This window comes from Epinephelus moara, chromosome 24 (assembly GCF_006386435.1).
Source record: "Epinephelus moara isolate mb chromosome 24, YSFRI_EMoa_1.0, whole genome shotgun sequence".
NCBI classification, from domain to species: Eukaryota; Metazoa; Chordata; class Actinopteri; order Perciformes; family Serranidae; genus Epinephelus; species Epinephelus moara.
This window is the reverse complement of record NC_065529.1, coordinates 32,105,758-32,131,824: the sequence shown is the minus strand read 5'-3', so window position 1 is coordinate 32,131,824 and position 26,067 is coordinate 32,105,758. Positions and strand designations below refer to the sequence as shown.

The 26,067-nt window shown below is 40.3% G+C and overlaps 3 protein-coding genes across 4 annotated transcripts in view; 2 read left to right on the top strand and 1 right to left on the bottom strand.

The window, feature by feature from the left end:
• The window catches only part of LOC126386795 (putative nuclease HARBI1), a 133,732-nt gene that overhangs the window by 41,714 nt on the left and 65,951 nt on the right, over window positions 1-26,067 (bottom strand). The gene's annotated exons all lie outside the window — the stretch shown is intronic.
• On the top strand, window positions 6,417-8,905 carry hrh1 (histamine receptor H1). The gene has a single exon (XM_050039376.1). It carries the CDS (start codon window positions 6,562-6,564, stop codon window positions 8,179-8,181), a length of 1,620 nt encoding a protein of 539 aa, XP_049895333.1. The 5' UTR covers window positions 6,417-6,561; the 3' UTR covers window positions 8,182-8,905.
• The window catches only part of atg7 (ATG7 autophagy related 7 homolog (S. cerevisiae)), a 121,082-nt gene continuing 111,990 nt past the window's right edge, over window positions 16,976-26,067 (top strand). Inside the window, exons 1-7 of the mRNA XM_050039375.1 lie at window positions 16,976-17,570; window positions 19,626-19,837; window positions 20,053-20,107; window positions 23,210-23,327; window positions 23,417-23,494; window positions 23,624-23,740; window positions 25,509-25,655. Coding sequence (XP_049895332.1) covers window positions 19,666-19,837; window positions 20,053-20,107; window positions 23,210-23,327; window positions 23,417-23,494; window positions 23,624-23,740; window positions 25,509-25,655 — 687 coding nt within the window. The 5' untranslated portion in view covers window positions 16,976-17,570; window positions 19,626-19,665. The remainder of the gene's footprint in view (window positions 17,571-19,625; window positions 19,838-20,052; window positions 20,108-23,209; window positions 23,328-23,416; window positions 23,495-23,623; window positions 23,741-25,508; window positions 25,656-26,067) is intronic.

The following is a 26,067-nucleotide window of genomic DNA, read 5'->3' as shown; positions in this document are numbered from 1 at the left end:
GTAGTTGTACGTTTTCTACCTCCTGATCAAAAGCATCCTTTTCCTCCGTTTTCTCTGGTTTTATCACACCACTTTCAAAAGTGTTGCGTCTTCCTACTGCATAGACATCCTAGTTTTATTAAAAGGCCATCTTTCTGGCAGTGAAATACCTCTTTAAATTCAGAACAGATTGGTGGCAAATACCCATGTTAAACCAGGCAGTCATTCTTATGCACCTAAACCCACGCACTGGAGAAGGTGAGATACATTTGCTGTGGGTGGACTTGATGCCATGCGACAGCTAATGATATATCTAGACACACTGGCTCTTCAGGTGCAGAGACAAGTGAAATAAAAGGTTATGCAACTGACGGCTGAAACTGTGTGAGGAGCATAAACTCACTGTATGCTTCAATATTAGGCTTGCTGCTGAGTGAACTTGATAACACTAACAGCAGTGTGTTTTCGGACTTTTGGTAAACAGCAGGAAGACAACTGCCTCTGCTGGACACAGAGCACACTGAGTTTCATCATTCGAGCTTGTGTGTTGTGTTTGGACAAAGTCATGATGTTGCCATGGTCACTTGTTACTGCTGTCCTTAGTCCTGTCTCATAATCCATACAGCTTCTGCTCTCACGGGAGTTTCATTGCAACATCTCAAAGTCCCCACACACTTACTAATATCATGAAGGTCACTGACAAACATACAGAAATCATCAATAGACTTACGTAGACATATCACACATACTTGTTCATATAACATACTGGGAGGAGGACAGACCAAACCATCTGGACATCTTTTAGGACCAGGCAGGAGCAGCCATAGTGTAGAGGGGACAAGGCACTAGTCTGTAATGGCTTTTGGAACAAACGAGAACTTGGATCTATTACTGAACAGAGGCAATACTGTCACCCAAATGACAACAAATTAAAGGTTAAGTGTGATCCAGACATTCAGGAGGCTTTTACTGTATGCCGAATTATATGTAGAGGTCTCGTCCTTTCCAGAACAAACAGAACCTGTGATTTAAACACAGTAAAGCAGTTTCACATTACAAATTAGTGTAACTCCGACGCTGCTAGCTGTAGTTGGGCTTCTAACTATGGTGGCCGATATGAAAACGTGAATGGCCCTATGTGGAGCCAGTGTTAAGTTTGTCCATTCTGGGCTACTGTAAAAATAAGGCGGTGCAACATGGCAAATTAGGACCTGCTCCCTATGTATATATAAACAGTTCATTCTAAAGCGGGATTTATACTTCTGCGTCAAAACAATACCATACCTACGGCAAAGGCTCTGTGTCGTCACCGTAACCTACGCTGTAGCCTGACGTGCACCTCCCCAGAAAGTTATCGACACGTTGTGGCGACGCAGACCTCCTGTCTATTTTTGTAAGTTGAAACCATTTCCCTCAGAGGAAACAAAGCTGTTATTTACTTTAATTTCACAGATAAGAAACAATAAACTGTGAAGACAATAAAGCCTCCACAAAAATAGCGTTTTAGGTCTTTTGTGTGATTTATCCTGGCTTCATATGAGTAGAGGAAATCTCAGCTTGTCACTAGGCTAATTTATATAATGTAAAACGCCATAGGCTTGTACTAATAACGTTAGCATGTTGTATTTGTTTGGAAAACATTTTTGTCGGTGAACTATGTGAGCTGTAATAGAGACGAATTTTGTAACGTAACCTTTGTTAAATGCTGCTGTCGTCCCTGGCTTCATATGAGTAGAGGAAAAGTCCGCTAGCTGCTAGGCTAATTTATACAATGTAAAATGCCATAGGCTTATGCTAAAAACATTAGCACGTTGTATTTGTGGGGAAAATGTGTTCAGATAAAGACAAGTGTTTGTCTGTGAATGCTGCGAGTTATAGTGAAGCTGATTTGTGTACTTGTGTTTGAAACTGTCCCTATTTAGCCATGTTTAATGTGTGTTTTGGGTGTGTTTTGAATCAACTAAACTTCACAGCACTTACAGAAACCCCTCCGCTGACTAGTGTTTTGAAGGTGTAACTGCAGTCTAAATTTTACAACAGTGTAATCCTGGTGTGTAGGCTATGATGAATCCCACTTAAGGTCATGAAAACACAACGATTCTTATTTCCAGGTGATTACACACACAAGAAAAAATACTTATTATATTATATTCAATTTCTGCCAATAGCCTATATACCCGTAAATCCTGCACACTGGACCTTTAAATGAGGAGGCAGGGCACAATGTTGTTTGCCTTCCTCGTCTTTCTGTCTGAGATACATTCCATACTTGGTAAAATAAGCCCTATTAGTGTACTGCTCATCTCGTACAGTTATTCTGACAGTCAGTTTCTGCGCCTTAGTAGTGTTGCCAAACCTGCAGATGATGCAGAAAGACCAAACACTGTTTAAAGGCAGTGTCCAGTAAGACTGGGTTCATGACATGGAGGAAGTTACTCAGCCTGCTGTGACAGTCCAGTGAATCATACACCAGTCATAACGCGCCACTCCATCAGGTGGAAATCCATTCCAGTAACAAGGTAATCTTTATGGCTGCAACAGCTGATCGGGATATCATGTAAACTCCAAAGTCTGTGTTTAGTTCAGAGAGACAGAGACAGAGAGAGAGAGAGGGAGAGAGAGCTGGAGGGAGAGAAAGAAGAGGGGAAGGGAGGGAGGCTTTTTCTTTGCAATCTCAACCTCTATCCTTCACTCGATTTGTGGTTTGCACCCGGAATACCAGCTGGAAAAACACCGACTTTCCTGGAAATCCATGACTGGTGAGTCTAGAGACGGATTTTTCCTGCATATACAGACTGAAATAACTTATATGATAAACTTTATTTTATGGCAACTGACTGAAAAGCCGTGTCAGTATCCTGCTACAAAACATGCATGTGTTTATTGTGCTGTGCGCCTCAAAGTTTTTACGCAGCGGCTCAACAGGTGTCCGTCTGCGCACCGACCTGTAGTATTTCGCACCGGAGCCATTATTCATTTTGATAGATGGGCTCCAACAGGTCTCAACAGGACAGCAGATTAATGTGTTCCCGCTCTTTTCTAATGAAATCAGACAGGCTGCGGTCATTACACATAATCCTATTCAACAATTAGGCTTGGATAAATATCCTGTCCTTTTCTGGTGCGATAAGGAAGAAGTGTGCCGTGCGCTCAAACGCAGAAAACACTCCGTTTTCTTCCCCCCTCTCTCCTGCCATCCATCCCTCTTTATCTTGTTATTCTTTGCGAATTCGGTGAGTAATATGGCTCCTAAATATTTGTGTTGCGGAGGCAGTTATTGTATAAACACAGAGGATATGAACACAGCGAGGAAAAATGTTTACAATCACAAATTCAGATTCAAAGCCAAGGAGGTTTATGGAAACTATTATACATGATGTAAAAGTGGATTCAATTAAAGTTACTAAGCGTGGATGCAAAATACTGTATGCATGGGTGTTGTAGTTTGCCCTTCACGTGTGAATTGGTGCACGTGGCCATAAAATCGACCTTAACACCAATTTGAAAATTTTATTTCAGCAATATGCTCCTGTCAGTCTCCACCTGGTGACATGATAACGCTGGAAGGTGATGCACACCACCCAGAGTTTATTAACTACTTCCAATAGGCTACTTAAGTCTCTCTTGGTTATTTATTTATTTATTGGATTGGTGGAGGCAAGGAGACGTAAACACCGTGGGTTGAGGAGAGCAAAGAAAGCTTTACTCAACCAGCATCACCCCATTTTAATACCAAAACCAGGATGACAGTTATGAGTCATTTTCTGAGGGTGCTCTGCTGAAAAACCTCTCAGCTGTGTTCAGTGAAAGGTTTTTTTCCCCTCCCACTATAAGCACTAAACACTTGGTGTTTTTTATTCTTCCTTTCTCTGAGTGTAAGCAGCCACAGATAAAAGATTTAGTCATAGCCATTTTAGAAATTAATTTAATAGGAATAAAAAAATGTTTTCCTGCAGAATTTCTGTTTTGTCAATCAGCAACACATCTTCCTTCCTTCCTCTCTTGAACCTTGAATGATTACTGTCATGTTTACATATACGTATGTGTATTTTTCCTCTACCTCACATGCCCATAGTTTTGATCATTTTATCTATTAATTTAGCAGGTTTACTTTCGCTGTAGCAGACAGAAGGACTTTTATTCTCACTGGCATTATAGATTCCAAGCCGCACTTTTATTCTTAGTTTTGTTGTTGTTGTGAGGAATGATTCAATACGTGTGGGATGTGATGGTCTCCTTGGCAAAATAACACACTTGATAATTCTCTTTTGTTGGATGAGAATAAAAAAATAAGTGGTTTCAAACAAAGTGTCCCAAAAAGGCCAAATGACGTGTTTCAATTCACAGATGTGTCACACAGAGACAAGTCTGCACAAGCAATGTACAAAAAAAAAACACCCACTTGCCTCCATGGCAACGGGCTTATTTCAGTCTACTCTCTTAAAAATCAATACCCCATACTGTCCAGATAAATTATATGGTTAAGATTTTCCGGCAGCATATTGTCATGTTTTATACGTGCGAGTGGTCTTGCTGTGTTTTGCAGCGTCAAATATGTTATCAAACACGCTGCAGTGTAGGATTTTTATAAATCATGCAACACCAGCAGCATTTTATTGCCTCCTTTTCTCCAATCACACAGATTGTCCACTGCTGTGTCGTTGATGGGATTTGCCACCCTCCCCTTTGTGTGAGTGTTAAAGGAAGCCAGCTGGACAGCGAAAGGCAAAGAGCAAGATAGAGATTTTAGCCAAGGAATACTGTACAACCAAACCAACAAAGAAAAAGTATTACAGGAGACGTCGAGCTGTATTTAAGTTTCATAATGCGTCTGAATGCATATATACTGTATATTGTTGAACCTTTTTTTTAAAACTAAAAACTACTTAAGTGTGTATAAAGTAGGAAAAACCTCAACCAGCTGCAAAAGTTAAAGCTTTACTCGCACATAGATGAAGGCAGTATTTACAGTATACCTTGAGAAGGACTCCTGCACCCAATAATCCCAATATTCTCATTAAATCTTGCTACTTCCACCTAAGAAATATTATCAAAATCAAATCAGTTGCATCTTTTCCTGACCTAGAAAAGCTTATTCATGCTTATATATTCTTGGGCCTCGACTACTGCAATGCACTGTATACGTGTCTAAATCTTCAGTAACTTGGCTTCAACTAGTGCAGAGTGCTGCAGCTCGTATTTTAACTGGGACAAATCGTAGGCCACATATCACCCCAATTCTCGCCTCCCTCCACTGGTTGCCAGTTACCTTCAAAATTGATTTTGAGGTTCTTTAAATAACTTTTAAAGCTCAACATGGTTTAGCAACGAGTTATATAACTGTGCTTCTTAACACCTGCGCTCCAAGTCGTGACCTGAGATCCTCGACCCTCACTAGTTGTCCCTAGATCAAGGCTGGTGGCTAGAGGTGACCAGGCTTTTACCATCAAGGCCCCGAAGCTCTGAAACTCTCTGCTTGAGGAGATTAGACTGGCACATTACCCGTTTTTAAATCATTGCTTAAAACATATTTTTATAGTAAAGCTTTCCCCCTTAATGCCTGATTTGTACTTTTGTGATTTGCAACATCTGCGTTTATTTCCTTTGTACTGTTAAATTGTCCTATTTCAGTGCACTTTGTGAAGCACTTTGTAACCTTGTGTAGATAAGTGCTATGAAAAAAATATTATTATTACTTCAGTTATGCTCAAAATGTCGCCCCCTCAATATGTTGATAAAAATATGAATAAATAAAAAAAATGCTATGCTACCACAGGCAACCATGCACCACTGCTCTAAACAGTGAGTTGCATGTTGGACCATGCTTGTCCTCTAAACTAGTCACTATGTCACAAAACCGCGGTGACATGTGCATGTCTTAAACTTAACCTGAGATTTAAAGGGAGGACAGAGCCACTTTCCTACTTCAGCAGGTGGATGTAAAATGGTAAATGGACTGCACTTGTAAAGCACCTTTCTAGTCTTCTGACCACTCAAAGCACTTTTACACTACGCCACATTCACCCATACATGATGCCACCTGCTACACAGTAATCATCCACTGGTGTTTTGGGGTTCAGTATCTTGGCAAAGGATACTTTGATATGCAGACTGGAGGAGCTGGGGATCAAACCTCCAATTATTTAAGTAGTAAATGACCCGCTCTACCTCTGAGCCACGGTGTTGTAGTTGAAAACTCTGCACAGTGAAGGACAGATGTTAAAGTAACAATAAATTAAACATTAAAATAAAAATTGAGTGAAGAGGAGAGGAAATAAAAGTGTGTGTCAGTTTTAAACGTGTTTTCTTTATGTTTCCAGGTGTTAAACAGTGTGGATTTCTATAACAAATGGACTACACATCAAGACAACACTGATTTACACCTTCTCCAGCATGTGAAGGATCTTTTTTTTTAAATATAAAGTTGCACAGGTCATTACGCTGCAAGTGTTGGATCCAAACTGAGTAAACACACCACTGAAACCTGCTGTACCATACATGTTTTGGCCGACAGTTTGAGACACACTGTCACTACAGTTTTCCATGATATGACTGGATCTGTAGGTGACCGTCTCACCTACCATGATGGAATCTGGTCTGTCACCCTCCACAGACCCTCCTCGCCTCAGCACCAACATCTCCGTCAATAACAGCAACAACAGCTGGAGCAATCACACCCTGACTCTGCATGGCTGCTTCCACAACGCCCTGCTGGGGGTCTGTCTGGGACTTCTGTCTCTCCTCACCATTATGATGAACCTGCTCGTCCTCTACGCCATCAAGAGAGAGAAGAGCCTGCACACGGTGGGGAACCTCTACATCGTCAGCCTGTCTCTGGCAGATCTGATCGTGGGGACCACAGTTATGCCTCTAAATCTGGTGTATTTGTTGGAGGATGAATGGAAGCTGGGACGGGCTGTCTGCCAATTTTGGCTTATTATGGACTATGTGGCGAGCACAGCCTCAATTTTCAGCTTGTTTATCCTGTGTTTGGATCGATACCGCTCCGTCAGACAGCCGCTCAAGTACCTGAAATATCGCACAAGGGGAAAGGCGAGTGTGATGATTTCTGGAGCCTGGCTGCTGTCGATGATGTGGATTATTCCAATTTTAGGATGGAGGTCTTTCACACATGTGGACCTTAAACCCGAGGAGGAGAACAAGTGTGACACGGATTTTCGCTTTGTCACGTGGTTTAAAGTTATCACTGCTGTCTTCAACTTCTACGTGCCCTCCATTTTGATGCTGTGGTTTTACACACACATCTACTTGGCAGTGAGGCAACATCTGAGGGACAGAGAGAGAATCATTCATCCAACCGATTCATTTGGGGAAAACGAGCATGGACAAAATGCCCAAACACCAGTGAGAAATCACTCCACATCACCCAAGAGGGAATGTAACGTCCCGATGAAACTCTCTAAAAAACAGCGCCTGTTGGACCAGAACACTCTAGATCAGCCATATTCCCTCGAGGATCCTGATAAAACTAAAACAGCTTCATCCAGATCTCACAGAAAAATTGGTGTGAAGTGCCAGCAGACGTCATTGCTCGCCATGACAACCAAAAGACTCAGAATGGCACAGAGGGTCAAAAGGTGCTCCCTGTCTCCTGAAGAGAAGCAGTCAGACACTGAGGTGCCCCTGAGTCAACCTCCGGTGCCAAAGGACATTATTTGTCCAGAGGGGAATAATGATTACAAACTTCGGACGTCTTTAAACGAATGTCACGTCACGGTGCCAAAGTCAGTGAGCGGCGTCTGTGATATCAGTCAGGTTTCAGACGTGCAGAGATACACCTCTGTGCTCGACAACAACTACAACCCCAGTCACGCTCTGCCCTGGATAGAGGAAGGGGTCGAAGATGCCAAATTAGACCCAGCTAACGCTGTGACCCTTAGACAGACGTGGCAACGGTTTATTGACCAATCACGTCAGCGTATCCAGAGCCTGAGGATCCATAAGGAGCACAAGGCAGCCAAGCAGCTCGGCTTTATAATTGCTGCTTTCTTGCTGTGTTGGATACCGTACTTCATAGCTTTCATGGTCATGGCATTCTGCAGAGAGTGCGTGCACCACGACCTCCACATGTTCACCATATGGTTAGGATACATGAACTCCACTCTCAACCCTTTTATATACCCGCTCTGCAACGGGAACTTCAAACGAGTCTTTAAAAATATTCTCAACATTCATTTGTGACAGATAGCGGCAGGCAGAGCAAAGAGGCAGAACAAAATCATGGGCATCTAACTGTTGCTGACATTCACAGATAATTGAAGGGGACAGCTGCTGCATCAATTAAATGTCTTTTACACCCTCGCATGGGTGAGCTTTATCAGTGTAGCTAAAACTGTATATGTCCTTTGAGCATCAGTTATTTTCAGTTTGTTTTAAATCTTATTTTTGTATCTAACTGCCCGCTGATTCAGACTCATGGCAACAGTTGAGGACAATGTCTGACGTTAATGTTATTTATTTTGTCTGTGTTATGCTAATCATAATAAAGTGTATCTGAGGCCGGAGACCTTTAAACTCCAAAGAATTTGATATCTCACCCTCGGGAATCAGGAGTATGAGTCCAGTGTGTTGGCTCTGGTGCAGAGCGGAGGGCAACTATGTCTAAAATGTGTTTTTAAAGAAAATATTTTATTTATTTATTTATTGTTTTTTGCACTATTCGTGTACAGAGCCAGAGTTGTAACATGAAACAAAACATTTTACAAACATGCATTTGTGAGCAGTTGTCACATTGTTTTCTCATCATTGCGACAGGATGTGGGACATTAGCTGGCCTTTCTAATGACAGTCCAGGAAAAACACTGATCTTGCCAAGTGTCTGATGAGCTGTGACCCCCCCCGGGAGCGCTGATTTGGGATCTGTTCAGTTGTTTCTTTATTCCCCCCTTCCTTATAGAGTTTTTAAACATGCAAGCTTTTAATGATTTATTGTGTTTTAAACACATTAAAATCACCATCTTCATAATAATATGGAGGAAGCTTCTGGTCTTGTTTTATCTGTTTGTCTTTTGTCGACTCTTTCCTATTGTCAAGTGGAACAGATGAGTGTATCAGCAAGGGACTCCTTAAAAACTGGATGGATGTGGTTTTGCAGGACGTTGCAGTGCACGCTTCAGTGAAATAGAAAGTTGGACTGAGTGGTAAAGTACGGGCTAAAATGAGGCACAAGTATGAAAGCATACAGAATATACCATTCATGTTTTCCTATAACTTGTATATCTGGCCTCACATCTATATGTGTGGGCGGCACAGTGGTGTAGTGGTTAGCACTGTCACCTCACAGCAAGAAGGTTCCTGGTTCAAATCAGGGAGGGAGCCCCTCTGTGCAGAGCCTGTGTGTTCTCCTGATGTCAGTGTGGTACACCCAGGTACTCCGGCTTCCTCCCACAGTCCAAAGACATGCAGGTTAATTGGTGACTCTAAATTGTCTGTAGGTGTGAATGTGAGCGTGAATGGTTGTCTGTCTCTATGTGTCAGCCCTGTGAGAGTCTGGTGACCTGTCCAGGGTGTACCCTGCCTCTCACCCAGTGTCAGCTGGAATAGGCTCCAGCAGACATTTTTGATTTCTATACAAATATAATTACAGTAAGTATTTAAAACCAGACAGGACCAAAAGATGTGATGGCAAAGTCTAGGTTAATGTACAACGTTTAAGGTTTTGCTAGCTTATTCAAAAGATGACAATGACCCAAGATGACCCAATGTGAGCCGATGAGAGGGAGCATCAGGCACACATCATCTGTGTGACCCAAGACACAAAGACATAATTTGAAGAGAAACTATCCCAGCAAGCATTTCTTGGTTTAAAAAATGTCTAATAGCCGTCTACATGAAGACCTGACGTCTAGGCTAAATCACAGCTGAATTTGGGCTGTCAGTGAAAATTTGGTAGACGTCTAACCATAGCCAAAAGTGTAGACGTCATCAATTATACGGCTATGTAGAGACCATGTCCAAAAAATGGAGATAAACATTACAATTGATTAAATTACATTTAATCAATTTCAAAATTAAATCGGCTAGATTTGGCTTACATGTAGCTAGACTAAATCAGAGCTAAATATAGCCAATACGTTTAAATCACGACTATTGCTTGCTGGGTATTAACAGAACAAGTAACATTTATTTCTACGTATATGAAGAAACTTGATTAACATTGTCCCACTGTTTTGTTTTTCTTTAAAACACCGCCCTTTACAAAATGACTGCTGAGCTTTTAACACTCATGTGTTTTATGAGGTGATGCAGCACCTCTTTTCATGTCATTAGCCAAAGAGCACAGAATGTTATTCCAAAAAGCCACCATAAATTTGAAGCTTTTGTGATGCATTTTTTGTATTGATTTGATATTTGGAGAAAAAGCACAAAGTGCATGCATCGGGCTCCAGAGACAAAGCACTATAGCACAATTATGTCTGCTATGAGAAAAAGCAAAGCCTCCTGTTGTAGAAAACAAAGTGAAATGGCACGACAGTTAGCACATTATCACACCTATGATATAAAAAATAACAATATCAAAATTGTTTTCTGACGTTAGAGGCCCATTAACACATTTTAAATTTTAATATGTGGATTATACTGTCTGAAACAGGGTAACAATGCATTAACCTCCAACAAAATCCAAATCAAGACACGCATAATGTTTCCTGTGTCCAGCAGTGGGTTGTGAGTCACTACTCAGCCAAACCAAACAAATCAGAGGAGGGGTGGAAGTGAGCTGGAAGAAGTGTGATTGCACTCTGTCATCTCTACAGTACATCTCTGTCAACAAGATGGAGCCAATGTCAGGCTGGTATTCAGCAAAACAATCATGATTCACATGTTCTCATTTAATTTTTTCCCATACCAAAGCTGTAACATTCTGCTGGTAGATACAAAAGAATCTAAATCCTTACTGCATATTCTGTCCAGCACTGCTCTCATCATGTGGCCAGTGACTGTTCTGATGTTCATGTAAATGATATGGAAATTACTGCGAGAAGGGCTTTTCAATTTGAACACTTGTCATGATAAATGCTAGCTGCTGTCTGGCCTCATTTCATTCCTTCAGGGATTGATTTTCTGCAAAAGAGAGCAAAGATCTCAGTCTATTATTCTAATAATCACTTTTGTTTTTAATAATGCTCCATGTTATGAATACCACAGCATATCTACCATTTAAGGGATAGTAGTGTCTTCACTTCCATGAGCAGTGATGGAGGAAGCACTCAGATCCTTTACTTAACTATAAATACTAATATCACACTGTTAGAAATAAAAGTCCTGCATTTAAAACGTTACCTACGTAAAAGTATGTAAGTACAATCAGGAAAATGAATGGAAGTGTTTTTCATCCGCTTATCCAGGGCTGGGTTGCTGGGGCAGCAGGCCAAGCAAAGCACCCCAGACGTCTCTCTCCCCAGCAACGCTTTCCAACTCCTCCTGGGGGACCCCAAGGTGTTCCCAGGCTAGTTGAGATATGTAACCCCTCCAGGGTGTCTTGGGTCTGCCCTGGGGCCTCCTACCAGTGGGACGTGCCCAGAACACCTCTAACAGGAGGCACCCAGAACGCATCCTAATAAATAATAAAGTATGGAGTATGGGGATCAAACTAATCAAACTAATTAAAATGAAAAGCAGCAAGTCTTCATGCTTGAGAAGCTGGAAACATGAGATGTTTTTGCACAAATAATGACTCTAATGATTATCTTAATAGTTGCCCATTCATTCTCTAATCAATCAGCTAATAATTGCAGCTGCACTTGTATATTTATATGTTTGTGTGCAGAAATCTCAATTTGTAAAGTAACTAAAGTTATCAAATTATTGTAGTAGAGTTAACAGTCAAATATTTCCCTCTGAAATGTAGTGAGGTAGACATAGATGACGGAAATGAGGCCAGACGATGGTTATTCTGCATCCCTCTGAAGTGTGGTAAAGTAGGAAGAAGGTGGCATGAAATTAAAATACTCAAGTAAAGTAAAAGTATCTCAAATTTGTGCTTAAGTACGGTATCTGAATAAATGGACTTAGTTACATTCCACCACTGTAAAGACGCATATGCTGTGTGTTTGAATAAACTCTATTGTATATATACTGTGTAGGGTATGTACATATATAGCTGGATTAACCTGTCTGGGGCCCCTGGGAAAAATTTTGATGATGAGACCCTGCTGCACTCAAGTTCCCATCTAGTTCACATTATAGACGAAGACGACAGCTTCAGGTTTTGTTTTTGCATAAAGATGCAAAAACAGACACCTCACTTTCTGGCCTTGGGCTTTCTTTATGTCAATTAGTTAGGTAATTAGGTAATTTTATTAAACACAACTTTACTTAGATCACCACACGGTTCCCGAGGGAACTTTAATCAGTGGGACTTTAACTTTAACTTTACTTAGGAATATGCACCATGTGAGTGCAAAAAAAAAAAGAATAAAATGAAGTAAAATAAAATAAAATAAATCCAAATAAAATCAATTAAGTTAAATTAAATTAAATTAAACAAAATAATAATGCCAAATAAGGCAATACAGTTATAATGCAAGACGTCTGGGGCAGCTCATCATGCTGCCCTATAGGTAATCCAGTCTTGCTACACACACCTTTATATTCTTGATGTGATTCTGGATAGAAACTGTTTATACATGACCTCAACACCTCAACAAATACACCCCTCCGACACTCCTCCTTCAAAAGCTTCATTTTACCGTCCCTCTCACTCCCACTGCCTCTCTCTTTATACATCCATGACCTTTCCCCTGTCCGCTGCATGAGCACAGCATGATAGTGTTTGTTTGTTTCCCATGTGCGGTGCCAGGGCTGTGTACGAACACCAGCAAACACACAGCTTGTGGAGATATTCGTTGAATTTTACAAAATGTGTACTTAATTCGAATTTATGAACTACATACAGCACTTTCTATCTTTTGACCCTCAGTTTGAATTAAGTAAAGGCTCTCCGCACAAACCATTAGATCAATTCAACATCAAAAAGTGGCACATTTCTGTGTTTTCAGTCTTATGCTGGTTGTAACCATGGGAACAGTGAAAACACGACCAGCTCAGTCACAGCTGACTCTGATAAACCTAATAGATACTTTACTGTTGGGTGGAAAGGAAGCTAAGCGCTCTGTTAGTTGTACAAATGGAGCTTGCCTGTGCAGATTTGCCAAAACCAATATAAGTAGTAATAAAAAATGCCCACCTGAAAAACACAATGCTTTATTAGAAACAATTTAATGTGGCAAAAGAGGTCAGCTTGGTGTTAAGGCCATACGTGCCATAGGGTTAACAGTGCAGTCGTACATCACTGCAGAGGAACAAAATATCTGTGACTTACTCTTCATTTTATGGCGGAGAAATCATCAGCTGGCGTAAATATATAAATGTTTTTACATCACACAACCCGCATCACTCTCACTACATGTTGCAGCACAGGCGTGCGGCTCATAGTGGCCATAGGGTCTCGAGCTCTCCTTAAATGCCCCCTTCACCAAATAAACATCATCATAATTCACATCTTTGTTACTGTTATTGCAAGAAAGCCTGCCAAAGCTCTGATCCAATGAGCGATAACATCATCACCTTCAGCCTTCATTTCTTTTGGTGAGAGATGCAGGGAGGACCTCTGCACTTTAATGCTCTTCATCTTTCTTTTTTTATGGATGAACAGGATGAAAGTTATTTCTTATTATTGTGTGGTTGATTTATGGTTTTCGTGTTTGCCAAAGACTAAGGTGCTCATTAATCAAGCGATTGCACAGGGTGCCACGGAGAGGTTGTCTGAGGTGTTAGCTTTGAACTTGAGAGGTGTAAAGATGGTATTTTTTAAAATCCATGGCCCCACAAAATGTCTCTTTACATCCCTGTGTGGTCTGTGTCAGGGATTTCTGAAGATTACTGAAGATATACAGTATATACAGTACAGTGATCTCACAGGGTATTCATCAGGGGAATAAATCTGTCTTTCATGTGATGTGTATGAAGAGGAGTGGACTGCATGACGCTAATTTCACTGACAGGGCAGAGCATGCATTTGGCTAACTGCCTTGACACCACATTAACAACAATTTCCTTAAACTGCTGCTGCAAAACATGGGCTTTTAAACCACTCCAAAGGGGTTGCATTTTCTTCTGGTTATTTCTACCGTGACTTGTGCAAGTTTGTTTAAAAGAGTACACCTCGATTCAATCATGGGAAATGAAGAGGAGTTATATACTGGCAGTGAAATGAAGAGGAGTGAGAACAGGACAATGTAAGTGTGAAGCAGAGACTGACAATAAACATGGTATAAGAGCCATGAAAAAAGAAGAGCATATATTTTTGAAATTCATATGACAAGTGCTACATTTGCTGCAGCATTTTACATTTTACTTTGAGGAATGAATTCATCTATAATAATCAAACTCTTTTTTAAACCTAAACGAAACATGAAGTATCAGCTACTTACGAAAACAAATTAGTGTTTGGTCACGGATGTGGTGTAGTTGATCCATGAGTGCAACTTAAATCCAGTCCAGCATTTTAAAAGGTGCATGTTAAAAGCAACACAAGCTGGTTTGACCGCCAGTTCACAGCGTACGCCTACATGAAGCTCACTGTTGGATTTGTTGCTTTGTTTCACTCAACCAGTTAATATGGCTGACAGAATGTCACTGAACTTTAAATGACCCAGCTGTGATTATGTGCAATAAATTTATTATGTGCAATAAACCGTTCACTGGCAAACTGAGTGGTAAATCAGATTCTAAGGACTTTAATCTGTCATTCCAAAGCAATAGTCCATAATGCCACCTGTTACTCTAAAGTAGCCTGACACTGTGATGTTGGAGTGTGTATGCCTAGGAGACTAGCTGAAAACAAGAGCCAAATCTTCCTGTCCTAGTAATAATAGTGGTTACATTTGGATGAATTCCCATCCTGAGACATAAAAAGCTGCTTAAAAAAATGTTTGGGGTTTTCCATCAACACATCAATCCACTATTTTTAGACTCAGTATTTCCATACTATATTTGTATCTGAGCACTCCAAGACTAACAAAATAAAAAATAAACAAGGATTTTGATTTACCCATTCAAATTTTCTTTGTGTGGAGAACAGCTATATCCCAAAATAATAATAAAAAAGATTTGAAATGTTAGCAATTTCATGACCTCCGTACTTCTAAAATCTTTGCTTCAGTCTGGTCCTTGGTCTCTTGGAATTTATGTTCATGCACTTAATCCTTACATTCATTCATTAATTTCCATAACCACTTATCCTCTTGAGGGCTGGAGCCTATCCCAGCTGACATTGGGCTAGGGCGGGGTACATCCTGGACAGGTCGCCACACTACCACAGGGCTGACACATAGAGACAGACAACCATTCACGCTCACATTCACCAATTAACCTGCATGTCTTTGGACTGTGGGAGGAAGCTGGAGTACCCAGTGAAAACCCAGGGTGACACGGTGAGAACATGCAAACTCCGCGTAAAAGGGTTCCCTCCTAGGATTAAACCAGGGACCCTCTTGCTGTTAGGTGACAGCCAAAATATATATTAATAAATTAATAAATAAAAACCTTTTATATATATAAAATATATATACTTTATTAATCCCCCTGAGGAGAAATTCAATTTTTTCACTCAGTTGTCATTTACACACAGGTCCGAAATACACACATGCACAAACAGGACCTATACACGCACTAAGTGGAGAGATGTCAAAGTGAGGGGACTGCCCATGGACAGGCGCCCCAAGCGGTTGGGGGTGTTTGTTGCCTTGCTCAAGGGCACCTCAGCAGTGCCCAGGAGGTGAACTGGCACCTCTCCAGCTACATACCACGTTCCACATTTGGTCCGGACGGGGACTTGAAGAGGCGACCCTCCGGTAGTGATGTTACGCTCGAGCCAAGTTTGCTCGACACAGTGTCGATCTTTTGAAGCGCAAGTGTTCCGAGGCAGTGTTTCGATCCCTGCTTCGGCACGCCCACAATCACGTGACTACCGGGAGCGAGGCCTCCTTACAGGCAGTCTTGAGGCTTTTCCAGGTCTTCCACTTAGATGCAGTTCTGACACACAGCCAGCAGATGTCACTCTTCTGTTCTGACTGTATGAAATGCTTCGAAGCAGTGTGCCATTCTTGAAGCAGGTGTGTCAAAGAGGCCGTTTACATGTTGCCGGCTATTTTCATAAATGGACATTTCACCGTCTCCGTTTTCAAAAAGATCTTCGTTTACACTTACCCGTGTATATATACACAAGAGCACGCCAAACCTGTAGGTGGCAGTGTAACGAGAAGCTCAAGCCTTCCATGTATCCATTGTCACCATAGCAACATAGGTCGCACTTTTGACACAGGCGCAAGTTACGGCGCATACTGTGACGTCGGCTGCCTATAACTCCGTTAATCTCCACTCTGGCCGGAGTTTTTAGAAAGACTCGTTTTCAGAGGAGAAATCTCCGTTTGCGTGTAAATGAAGGGCACAAACTAAGGAAGATGTCTCCGTTTATCAAAATCACCGTGTACGTGTAAACGGCCTCAAAGTGGTTCAATGCTTCATGAAGCTTCGATTTCACCATCACTACCCTCCGGTTTCCCAACCCAAGTCCCTGTGGACTGAGCTACTGCCGCCATTTATGCACAATTCATGCGTAAAATGCAACACAGAGTGCTGAATATAAAAAACAATCAAATAATTTGTGACAGAGAAAAAGCAGATGATAAAAACATTTGATGAAATAATATGAATATTAATAAATGAAAAATAATAATAAAAGATAAAAATAAAATTCAGTTAAAACTACAGGCTAAGATAAGATAAAACAACCATCAGTAGAAATACATTTCAGGAGAAATCAATGCTAAAAAGATGTGTCTTCAGGTTAGATTGACAAGTAGCCTTTTAACAGATGTAGAACTCCTAAGACCCTCAGGCAGACTGTTCCAGAGTTTAGGGGCGTACTTAGATTCATTTTTTTTTTTTTAAATATGTCAAATTAAAAACGAATAAATTGCCTGGAAGAGCCAAAATAAAAGTTAGGGCTCATAACTTGCATTTCGGAAATCAGAACTGTCCGTTTTTTTCCCAGCAGTGTAGTTTTGCCACGGTCCCTAACTCATTGTTTGACAGTCCGGTGTCCAGGTGAAGCCAATTTCTGATTTTCCGGTATTCATCCGGACTAAAATGAACTCATAAATCTTTTACTACATTTTCGTGAATGCGGACTTCTTCCCGTTTAACCACAAGTATGTTGTGAATTAACCTCGTTAAACCGGTTGTGCAGATAGTGAACTGACATTGGTGAAGTTACATCTCGGAGGCTTGGTCCCTAAACATCCGAACATATCTGTTCACTCCGACATGAAAAGAAACGGCGCCTACAAGTTTTTGTCAGTGTTCTCGTGCTTCATCGTTTGCGCGTTCATGTTTTTATTCTGGTACTTTCTCATTTACTCCATGATACGTGTCCCGTAAGACACAGAGAGGGATACACTTCTTCATTAGCCGCTAAGCTAACTGACAGCTATTTACCCACACTGCATTGCTGTATTGACAAGTCCCGTGATCACATGATCATCCGGACCCGGAAGTAAGGATCTCTGGTAAGTGCACAAACCTCAGCTTGTACAGTTTGACAGATGAACGTGTGCTCAATGTTAGCGCAGTTTATCTGCTTTAAAATACATGTATATTGTAATGAAGGGATTTTGTTTCCATGGAGATGCTCGTTGCGTGTAAAAAAAACGTCAAAGCAGTTGAAGCTGTCAAAGCTTCTGGTTTCACTGTGTGGACTGTGTCACAAGACTTTAAGTCCAGATGAAATATATGTGGAATTTAAACATACATTAATTCACCTGTGAGAATTTAAAGTCCCGAAGAAGATATTTAAAGTGTTTAAATGTTAGATGTCCTGGTGCAACACATTTGCCAATAAGAAATAATCCATATAACACAAGAGTGGCAGGGCTTTAGTTTGCATTTTGTGTTCATATAAACAGCCGAATTTGCAAAAAAATGTTTTGAAAGTGTTGAAATAAGTAGTGTTAGATGTTACCATGTAGCAGAACATTTGGATGTGCAGATAGCATCCATTGTGGATTAATCTATGTATCACTTCTGACATAAGATAAGATAAGATAGGATAAACCTTCATTGATACCAGAGGGGACATTTGGTGGTTGTTCAGTCGCAGAGCCCAAAGAAACGTGTCTGAATTGTTCATTTATTCTGGCCAGTAGTCTCAAAACCTTAAGTATGCATTGCCGTTATGTCCTATCTTAACATATTTTATCTCATTGATGATACAAAAAAAGCAAAAGAACAAGGGGCAACTCACATTTTTGTATGTTACAAACATTTGACTCTAAAGATTAGGATATTTATATTTGTTAGTCAGATGATTTCAAGTGATTATTACCAGCATAACTTGCTCCAGATCGTTCAAATTCAGCAGCTAGACTTTAGACCAAAACAAAACGATCCTCACGCATCACACCTATTTTGGTTTCCCTGCATTGGCTTCCAGTCTCTTTCAGAATCCATTTTAATGTTTGTTTTATAAAACTTGTAGAAAAGACTCCTGCACACTGTCTAAATTGCAAAAATAATGCTTTTAATGCTCCCGCAACGTTTCGGTGACTAGACCTTCATCAGGGTTTTAATCTTCTCGCCCTTCTCCTATGTACCTGTATGGAAGTAGGTGTGCAAAGTACTCCTTCGTTTAAAGTTCCCTTAATTACATACAAAGCTCTCAATGATCTGGCACCAGAGTATATAACTCAGCTTCTCACACCGTACAGCCCAAACAGGCTTCTCAGGTCTGCTAGTTTGGGTTTTCTAACTGTTCCAGGTTAAAAACAAAGGGTGATCGAGCCTTTTCAATTCTTGCTCCTCACTTTGAAACAGCCTCCCACTGAGCATCAGATCAGCTGACTCTGTTCATGTCTTTAAATCTCGTCTAAAAACGTACTACTGACAAAATGTGTACATGTATGTATGTATGTATGTATGCGTACAGGTGTATATGTTGGTGAAGGTGCATGTATATGCTTACTTTTTATCAGTATCTCTTCTGTTTTGTATTTTCTTCACCTTGGAAAACACTTAAGTGCTCTATAAATAAAGTTATTATCGTTATTATTGTTTATTGAATATAAAGATATATAAAGACAGAAAAGGCTGACTTGTCCTAAATCACAAATTTGCTGCAAAAGGTTTTACGATCTGTACGTCATACATATGTCACCCACTATCTTTAGCCTGTTGTGAATGATTTAAACACTTTGTTTTGCCACAGAATATTGCCGATGGTTAGGGATGCATGCTTTTAGTGGGCTCACCCAACCATAACCATTGCACTGGTTGATACATATATTATTTGTTTCGTGCTTTATCAATTGACTGATCACCAGTAAACTGACTGAATGACCTCACTGCTTCCTCATAATAGTTTATACATTTACTGTTTCTTGATTCTATATTAAACAGTGACATCAGAGGTCACAAGCTCAGCACCAAATCAGTTATCATATATTTTTTTATTGTGTATGTGTGTTAAGCCCGTTGGTAACAACCTCAGTGTGAATGTAACTGTCATACTGAAAGTGTGTCGTAGTTGTGACTGATTATAGAGCTCGCAACTCTGTTTCATTTCACAGCTTGTAGTACTTGGCTGCGCGTCGTGTTAGTGGAGTTGTGATGGCATCTGACACCAGTGAAGCAGCGTCCACCAGTCCAGACCTCAAGCTGCAGTTCGCTCCCTTCAGCAGTGCTCTGGAGGCCGGCTTCTGGCACCAGCTCACGCAGAAGAAGCTCAACGACTACAGATTGGACGAGAGCCCCAAGTGTATCAAAGGATATTACTACAATGGTGAGTGGGTGAGATATCAGATGGTATCATTAAAACAATAACTCTTAAGTTGCAGTTTTTATTAACTTTTTTCTTGACACCTCTAGATATTATATAATACTAATATTAATTACACAGGTTGCACAGGGGAGGGCATTGAGTTTATCTTGAGCAGTATGCTTTATTAAACAACTTTGAAATATTGTGACCGTTTTGTTCACACCTCTGTCCTATAGGGGACCCACTCGGTTTGCCCACCCGCCTGACGTTGGAGTTCAGTGCATTTGAAGCGTAAGTATGAAGCAGTATGTTGCCTTTACAAACCATATCTTCACCCTTAGTTCTTTTTGTGACACTTAGTCTTTGAAGGTGTAATGAACGATACAAATGTGAGTCTTGATTTGTTAAAGTCTTTTAATACGGTAAACAATAAGTATACTTTTTTTAAATGATTTATTTTTTCAAGCCCATTTTCATATATACAGCTTATTTGCTTTTTTGTTTACAATTCATTGCAAAGAAAAAATTCGGTCAGAGTTAAAGGGAGAATAAATAGAGAAAAACATGAAAGATGTAAACAACCAATACATTCAGAGTTTAAAAATGATAGAGGGGGGAAAAAGGGGAAAAAAATAACTGAACGGTTAAAGATATGCAGTCTTAACTTACAGTAGAAGATAATAACGAATAAGACATTTTTATGCATTAAATACATTGACAGTATAGAGTTTCCCATCTTCTATAAGCCACCTTTTCTCAAACGCATCTTCCTTATTCTGTATTTTGTGAGCCCCTTGCTACATGAACTGTACTTCTTGAATCATACTTTCCCATTTTATTAAATCTGGGGTGTTAGTTTTTTTCCACCCTTTGGTTATCTGTTTCAATGCTGTGATTCTCAAGATTCTGAATAGGTAGTTTTCGTCTTGACTAAGAGTAGCTGGAGGTTTTTCTCAAAATGACATGCTCTGCTTTTAAATACAGAGGTTTTTAAAACTCTTCCATCAATGTAAACAATAAATATTCTAAGTTATAGATGGTTTTTCCTGCTCTAAAAGGCACTGAACACTTTAGATTTTTCAATTATAAATTAAAATCAAATCATCAGAAATTACAGATTGGATCATTTATTAATCTACACCATTGATTCCCAATCTGGGGGTTCTGATCCCCACTATGAGTTGCCAAAGCTTCACGGGTCGCCTTCTTGATTTTAAAGTGTATAAGAAAACTTTTTTTATATACAGTACAGTAGGCCTATATCTCTCTTCAGTGAAGAAAACTAGATGAAATTGTTATTCTTAAAATTCAGATTACTTTCAAGACATTAACATACAAAAAAAAGGATAAGGAAGACAATGAAGATGTGAACACAAGCTATATTCACAGCCTTCACTCTCTGCTAAACAACTGCTAAACTGCTAAACGGTTAAAACAACCAAAGAGCTAATAGAACGATGGGAAGCATTGGGGTGAAGAAAAGACTGAATTTGTCGAAAAAGAAGCCTATTATTATGTGGTTGTTAAAAAATAGATAATACAGACAGAGAATCATATGAAAATTTCCTAAAATATCAGATATCAAATCTCTGATTCAGTATTCACGAAGTAACCGCTTAAAATTCTTCACATTCTTCTACACAATGGTGAGCATCCTGACTGTTTATTTAAAAAAAAGAACAGGATATGATTTTACTGCAGCAATTATCAAAACTTTTTAAAGGAACACATTCATAGAAATTAGGAAACAGTTACTGTGGTCGTATCCTTTTTTTGAGCTTCTGAACAGTATTTATAAAAGTTGAGTGAAGTTTTCATTGTTATGGAATAATGAATGTTTGAACTTCCTTTAAAGTTTATCAGCCAGGTCAGTTTAGGGTTGAACTAAATTTGGATCACTGCTCACGTTCCTGTCGTGTGGAAGCCTTTAACAAAGCAACTGTAATAATAATGATAATAATTCATTTTATTTCAAGGCACTCAACGTCACCTTACAGAACAAGTAACAGACAGTTAAATTTAAAAGGGGTAAAAGACACGTCAAACATCAACACAGTAAAATGTGAAATCTGCAGCAGAGCAACGGCAATTAAAGAGAATAGGCCTGTTTAAAAAAGTGGGTTTTCAGGCGGGATTTGAAAATGGATAATGAGTCAATGTTCCTGATGTCAGGGCGTGAGGGAGTTCCAGAGGCGGGGGGCAGAGCGGCTGAAGGCTCTGGACCCCATGGTGGACAGATGGGCAGAGGGCACAATGAGGCTGATGGAAGAGGCCTACCTGAGTGTCCGGGAGGGAGTGTTGATGTGGGGGAGATCAGAGAGGTATGGGGGAGCGAAGTTATGGATGGCCTTGAAAGTGTGGAGCAGAATTTTAAAGTCCATGCAGTATTTGACTGGAAGCCAGTGAAGTTGTTGTAGGATAGGCGTGATGTGATTGATGGATGGAGTTCTGGTGATGGAAACGGGCGGCAGAGTTCTGGACCAATTGGAGCTTATGGATGGCCTTGTGGGGGAGACCAAAGAGAAGAGAGTTACAGTAATCCAGACGGGATCCAACCAGAGTGTGGTCCAGGATGGCAGCACTCTTGGGGGTGAGGGACGGACATAGACGATTAATATTGCGTAGATGGAAATAGGCTGACCAGGTAATGTTATTGATGTGGGTTTGGAATGACAGAGTGCTGTCAAGGACAACACCCAGACTCTTAACCTGAGGGGAGGGGGAAACACAGGAGTTGTCAGTGGGGATGGTGAAACTGGGAGTGTTAGTGAGGGTGGATTTAGAGCCAATGAGGAAAACCTCGGTTTTGTCACTGTTGAGTTTTAGGAAATTTGAAGAAAACCAGGATTTAATTTTCTGTAAACTGTCACAGAGGGAGGAAGGCGGGCAGGTGGAGGTGGGTTTGGTGGAAAGGTAGAGCTGAGTGTCGTCCGCGTAACAGTGGAAATGGATATTGTATTTATGGAATATATGACCAAGAGGGAGGAGATAGATAATAAACAGGATGGGAACGAGGACAGAGCCTTGGGGAACACCTGAGGAGAGGGGAGATGGTTGGGATGTGAAGGTTTTCAACTGAATGAACTGAGTGCGGCCAGAGAGAAAGGATTTGAGCCAGTCCAGGGGTATGTCAGATATACCAATTGATACTAGAGGAGGATGGTGTGGTAGATGGTGTCAAAGGCTGCACTCAGGTCGAGGAGAATGAGGATGGTTAATAGTCCGGAGTCAGCTGCCATCAGGAGGTCTTTGATGATTTTTAGGAGAGCTGTCTCTGTGCTGTGACGTGGGCGGAAACCAGACTGGAACTGTATTCACATTCACAAAATGTAGCACGTTGTAAACAAACAGCATGCATTCATATTGCAAAGGTATGATGTGTTTTGCTCTTAGGGATAGTCCGACACCAGCCCGCTGCTGTCCAGCTGTTGGGACGCTGTATAACACCAACACACTCGATGCCTTTAAGACCACCGATAAGAAGGCTCTGCTGGAGAGAGAGGCCAAGGAGGTAAAGACATACAATGGGAATGTTCTCAATCACACACACATATTCACATACATGAATTAATTCAATTTTCACCTTCTGTTATTTTGTAGATATGGGATGCCATACAGTCCGGAGCTGCGTTGAATGACCCGTCCATCCTTTGCAAATTCATTCTGCTGACCTTTGCAGTGCGTATAAACAGCATCTTATGAATCCATTAGTTATGTATAGTAATGACTTCATGTGAGACTATCTTTCTGTTTTCCTCTCACTGTTTTTGCCATTTTCAAATCCTTTCTCTGACCATCTTTTTTCAGGATTTGAAGAAATATCATTTCTACTACTGGTTCTGCTTCCCTGCACTCTGTTTCCCAGAGGGAGTGAAGATCATCAGACAGCCATCTGCACTGGAGCAAGTCTTCTCACCAAAACAGGTTTGCTTTTTAAAGATCATCATACAGTACAACCACTGGGATCAATATTCTGGACAGTACACTTTGAAATTAAACTGGAGGTGCATTACTCCTTATAAGGTCACTAAGTTAATTTAGTTTTAATTTTGCACGACAGGATTGCACAACAATGCACATATACACAAGTATGTATACATTTACAGTACATAGAGTGTCTTGGGATTATAGTAGGGATGAGGGTTATGTGAACGATGGTGGTATGGCCATCCTCTAAATTTCTAAATCTAAATAGTTTTCAGGTGTTTGACCCCAGATGTTGATAACAAACACGACAGAAAGTGTACAGTTGAACCCTTGTATGATGTTCATGGTACCATAAGCTGATGAATTTCTGTGATGTACGTTGGACAGATAATTCAAATACTATATTCCATGTCCGTTTCCTCTTCCCTAAGAAATGACATGGTCGCAGCCCCTCGTTACTTGAATAGAATAATGAAGTAAAATTGTTAGTTCTCAGGTCAGTGGATTCAAGATGAGAAAAAGCCTCGTTATGACTGAATAAGAATGACTCATGAGCAGCATGACGCCAACTGCGGGCCACAGTGATGACGATTTCTCCCGGTTAACCTTTACTTCATTATTCTGTCTATGGTTTCTCTTCCTATCAAACTGAATTATCAGTGTTATGTAACACCTTGACAGATAATAACTCATGAGCCTCCAACCAAAGTTTAATCAGTTCAGCGCTAAGATGAAGCCAGTGTCACAATATGACTTCACTGACCAGTGTCTCGGCCAACCTGACTCTGATAAAGTCTATGAGAAAACACTGCACATTACATACATAAATAAAATAGATTTTCTTGTCATCTGAGAAATATGAATGAGAAGACACAATAAACAGTTACAGTGTATGTGTTCATAATCACTAAAATACTTCTTACAGCAGGAGTTATCCGTGTAATGAATGCCATAATATCCTTTCATTGAGTGTAACTTATATTTCAGCAGTTGCTGACATTATGCTTCAGAAAGCGTCTCAGGTTCTCATGCGGGAGGTGGCTGTGACTAAACAAATGAGATTGCAAATACAAGTGGATGGAAATTATATTTCATTCAACATTGATTCAAGTAGGAAAAGCCTAATTGGAATTAAAAATCTTTACAAGAATGTCCTGGCAAAGACAGTCAGCAGCAAATTTAACAAAGTTGTACACAAAACAACGTATAGCAGGTACAGAAAATAAAAGAAAAATTCAGAATCACAGCATACTAATAAATCAGGTCAGAAATATCCTGGATCACATAAAATAAAAATAAGCAAACAAGAAACAAGTGGCTTAAATTACTTTCCTCTGTAGCGTTCATTTTTTGAGATAGAGTAAGGAGCTCGGAGTAGAGCTGCTGCACCTTTGCATAGAAAGGAGCCAGTTGGGGTGGTTTGGGCATGTGATCTGGAGGCCTCTTGGGCCTTCTTTTGGAGGTTTTCCGGCCACGTTCAACAGGTACAAGACCCCAGGGTAGACCCACATCATGCTGGAGAGATTATATATTTACCTTATCTGGGTTGAGAGCACCTCCAGATCCCCCAGGAGGAGTATTTGGACTGCCTTTCTAGCCTGCAGCCACCGTGACCTGGCCCCAGATAAGAGGCAGAAAATGGATGAATGGATATTATTTATAATTGCCCTTTAAACGCTCAATATATATGAAAGAGGTTGTTACCGTACTGTGCAGTACAAAGCTTTCTGTAATTATGGCTGACTTCTAATTATCGATGTCTCAGATCGCAGCCCTACAGGAGGCCTATGATGTCCTGTGTATCAAAAGAGGGACCACTGCAGTGCCTTACTTCCTAATGAAGTACACCGAGGACACTGTTCAGATGGCTCCACTCGGGGACTGGGACAAGTTCTTCGCTGGCACCAAGAAGGTAGTACTTGAGTTTTTCTTTTTTCATCTTTTAAAGCAACAGATTAAAAAAAAAAGTGTAAATCTGTGTATGATAAAAGTATTTTTTCCAACTTTTAAAACTTTTTAAGTACCTGACAGCCATGTTTAAGTAAAAGCACAGATATCTTACCAGAAAATGACTTTAGTAGAAGTTAGTCACCTATTAGAATATTACTTCAGTAAAAGTCATACAGTATTTACTGTGCTCAAGTATCAAAAGGAATATTATATTAGATGTAATAAAGTATTATCAGTAAAAGTACAGGTAAATGCTGGTAATAAAAAAGCAAGCGGTCAGGATTCTGAGGATGATGAAGTTTATTTCTTCTTAAAGGTAGGGTCTGGAGGATTTTCCAGTTGCTGTTTGTAAACACATATTCAAATTCGGCCCC

Excerpts from the sequence above, each read along its gene's own strand:
- hrh1 (XM_050039376.1), top strand. The coding sequence starts at position 6,562 with ATGATGGAATCTGGTCTGTCACCCTCCACAGACCCTCCTCGCCTCAGC.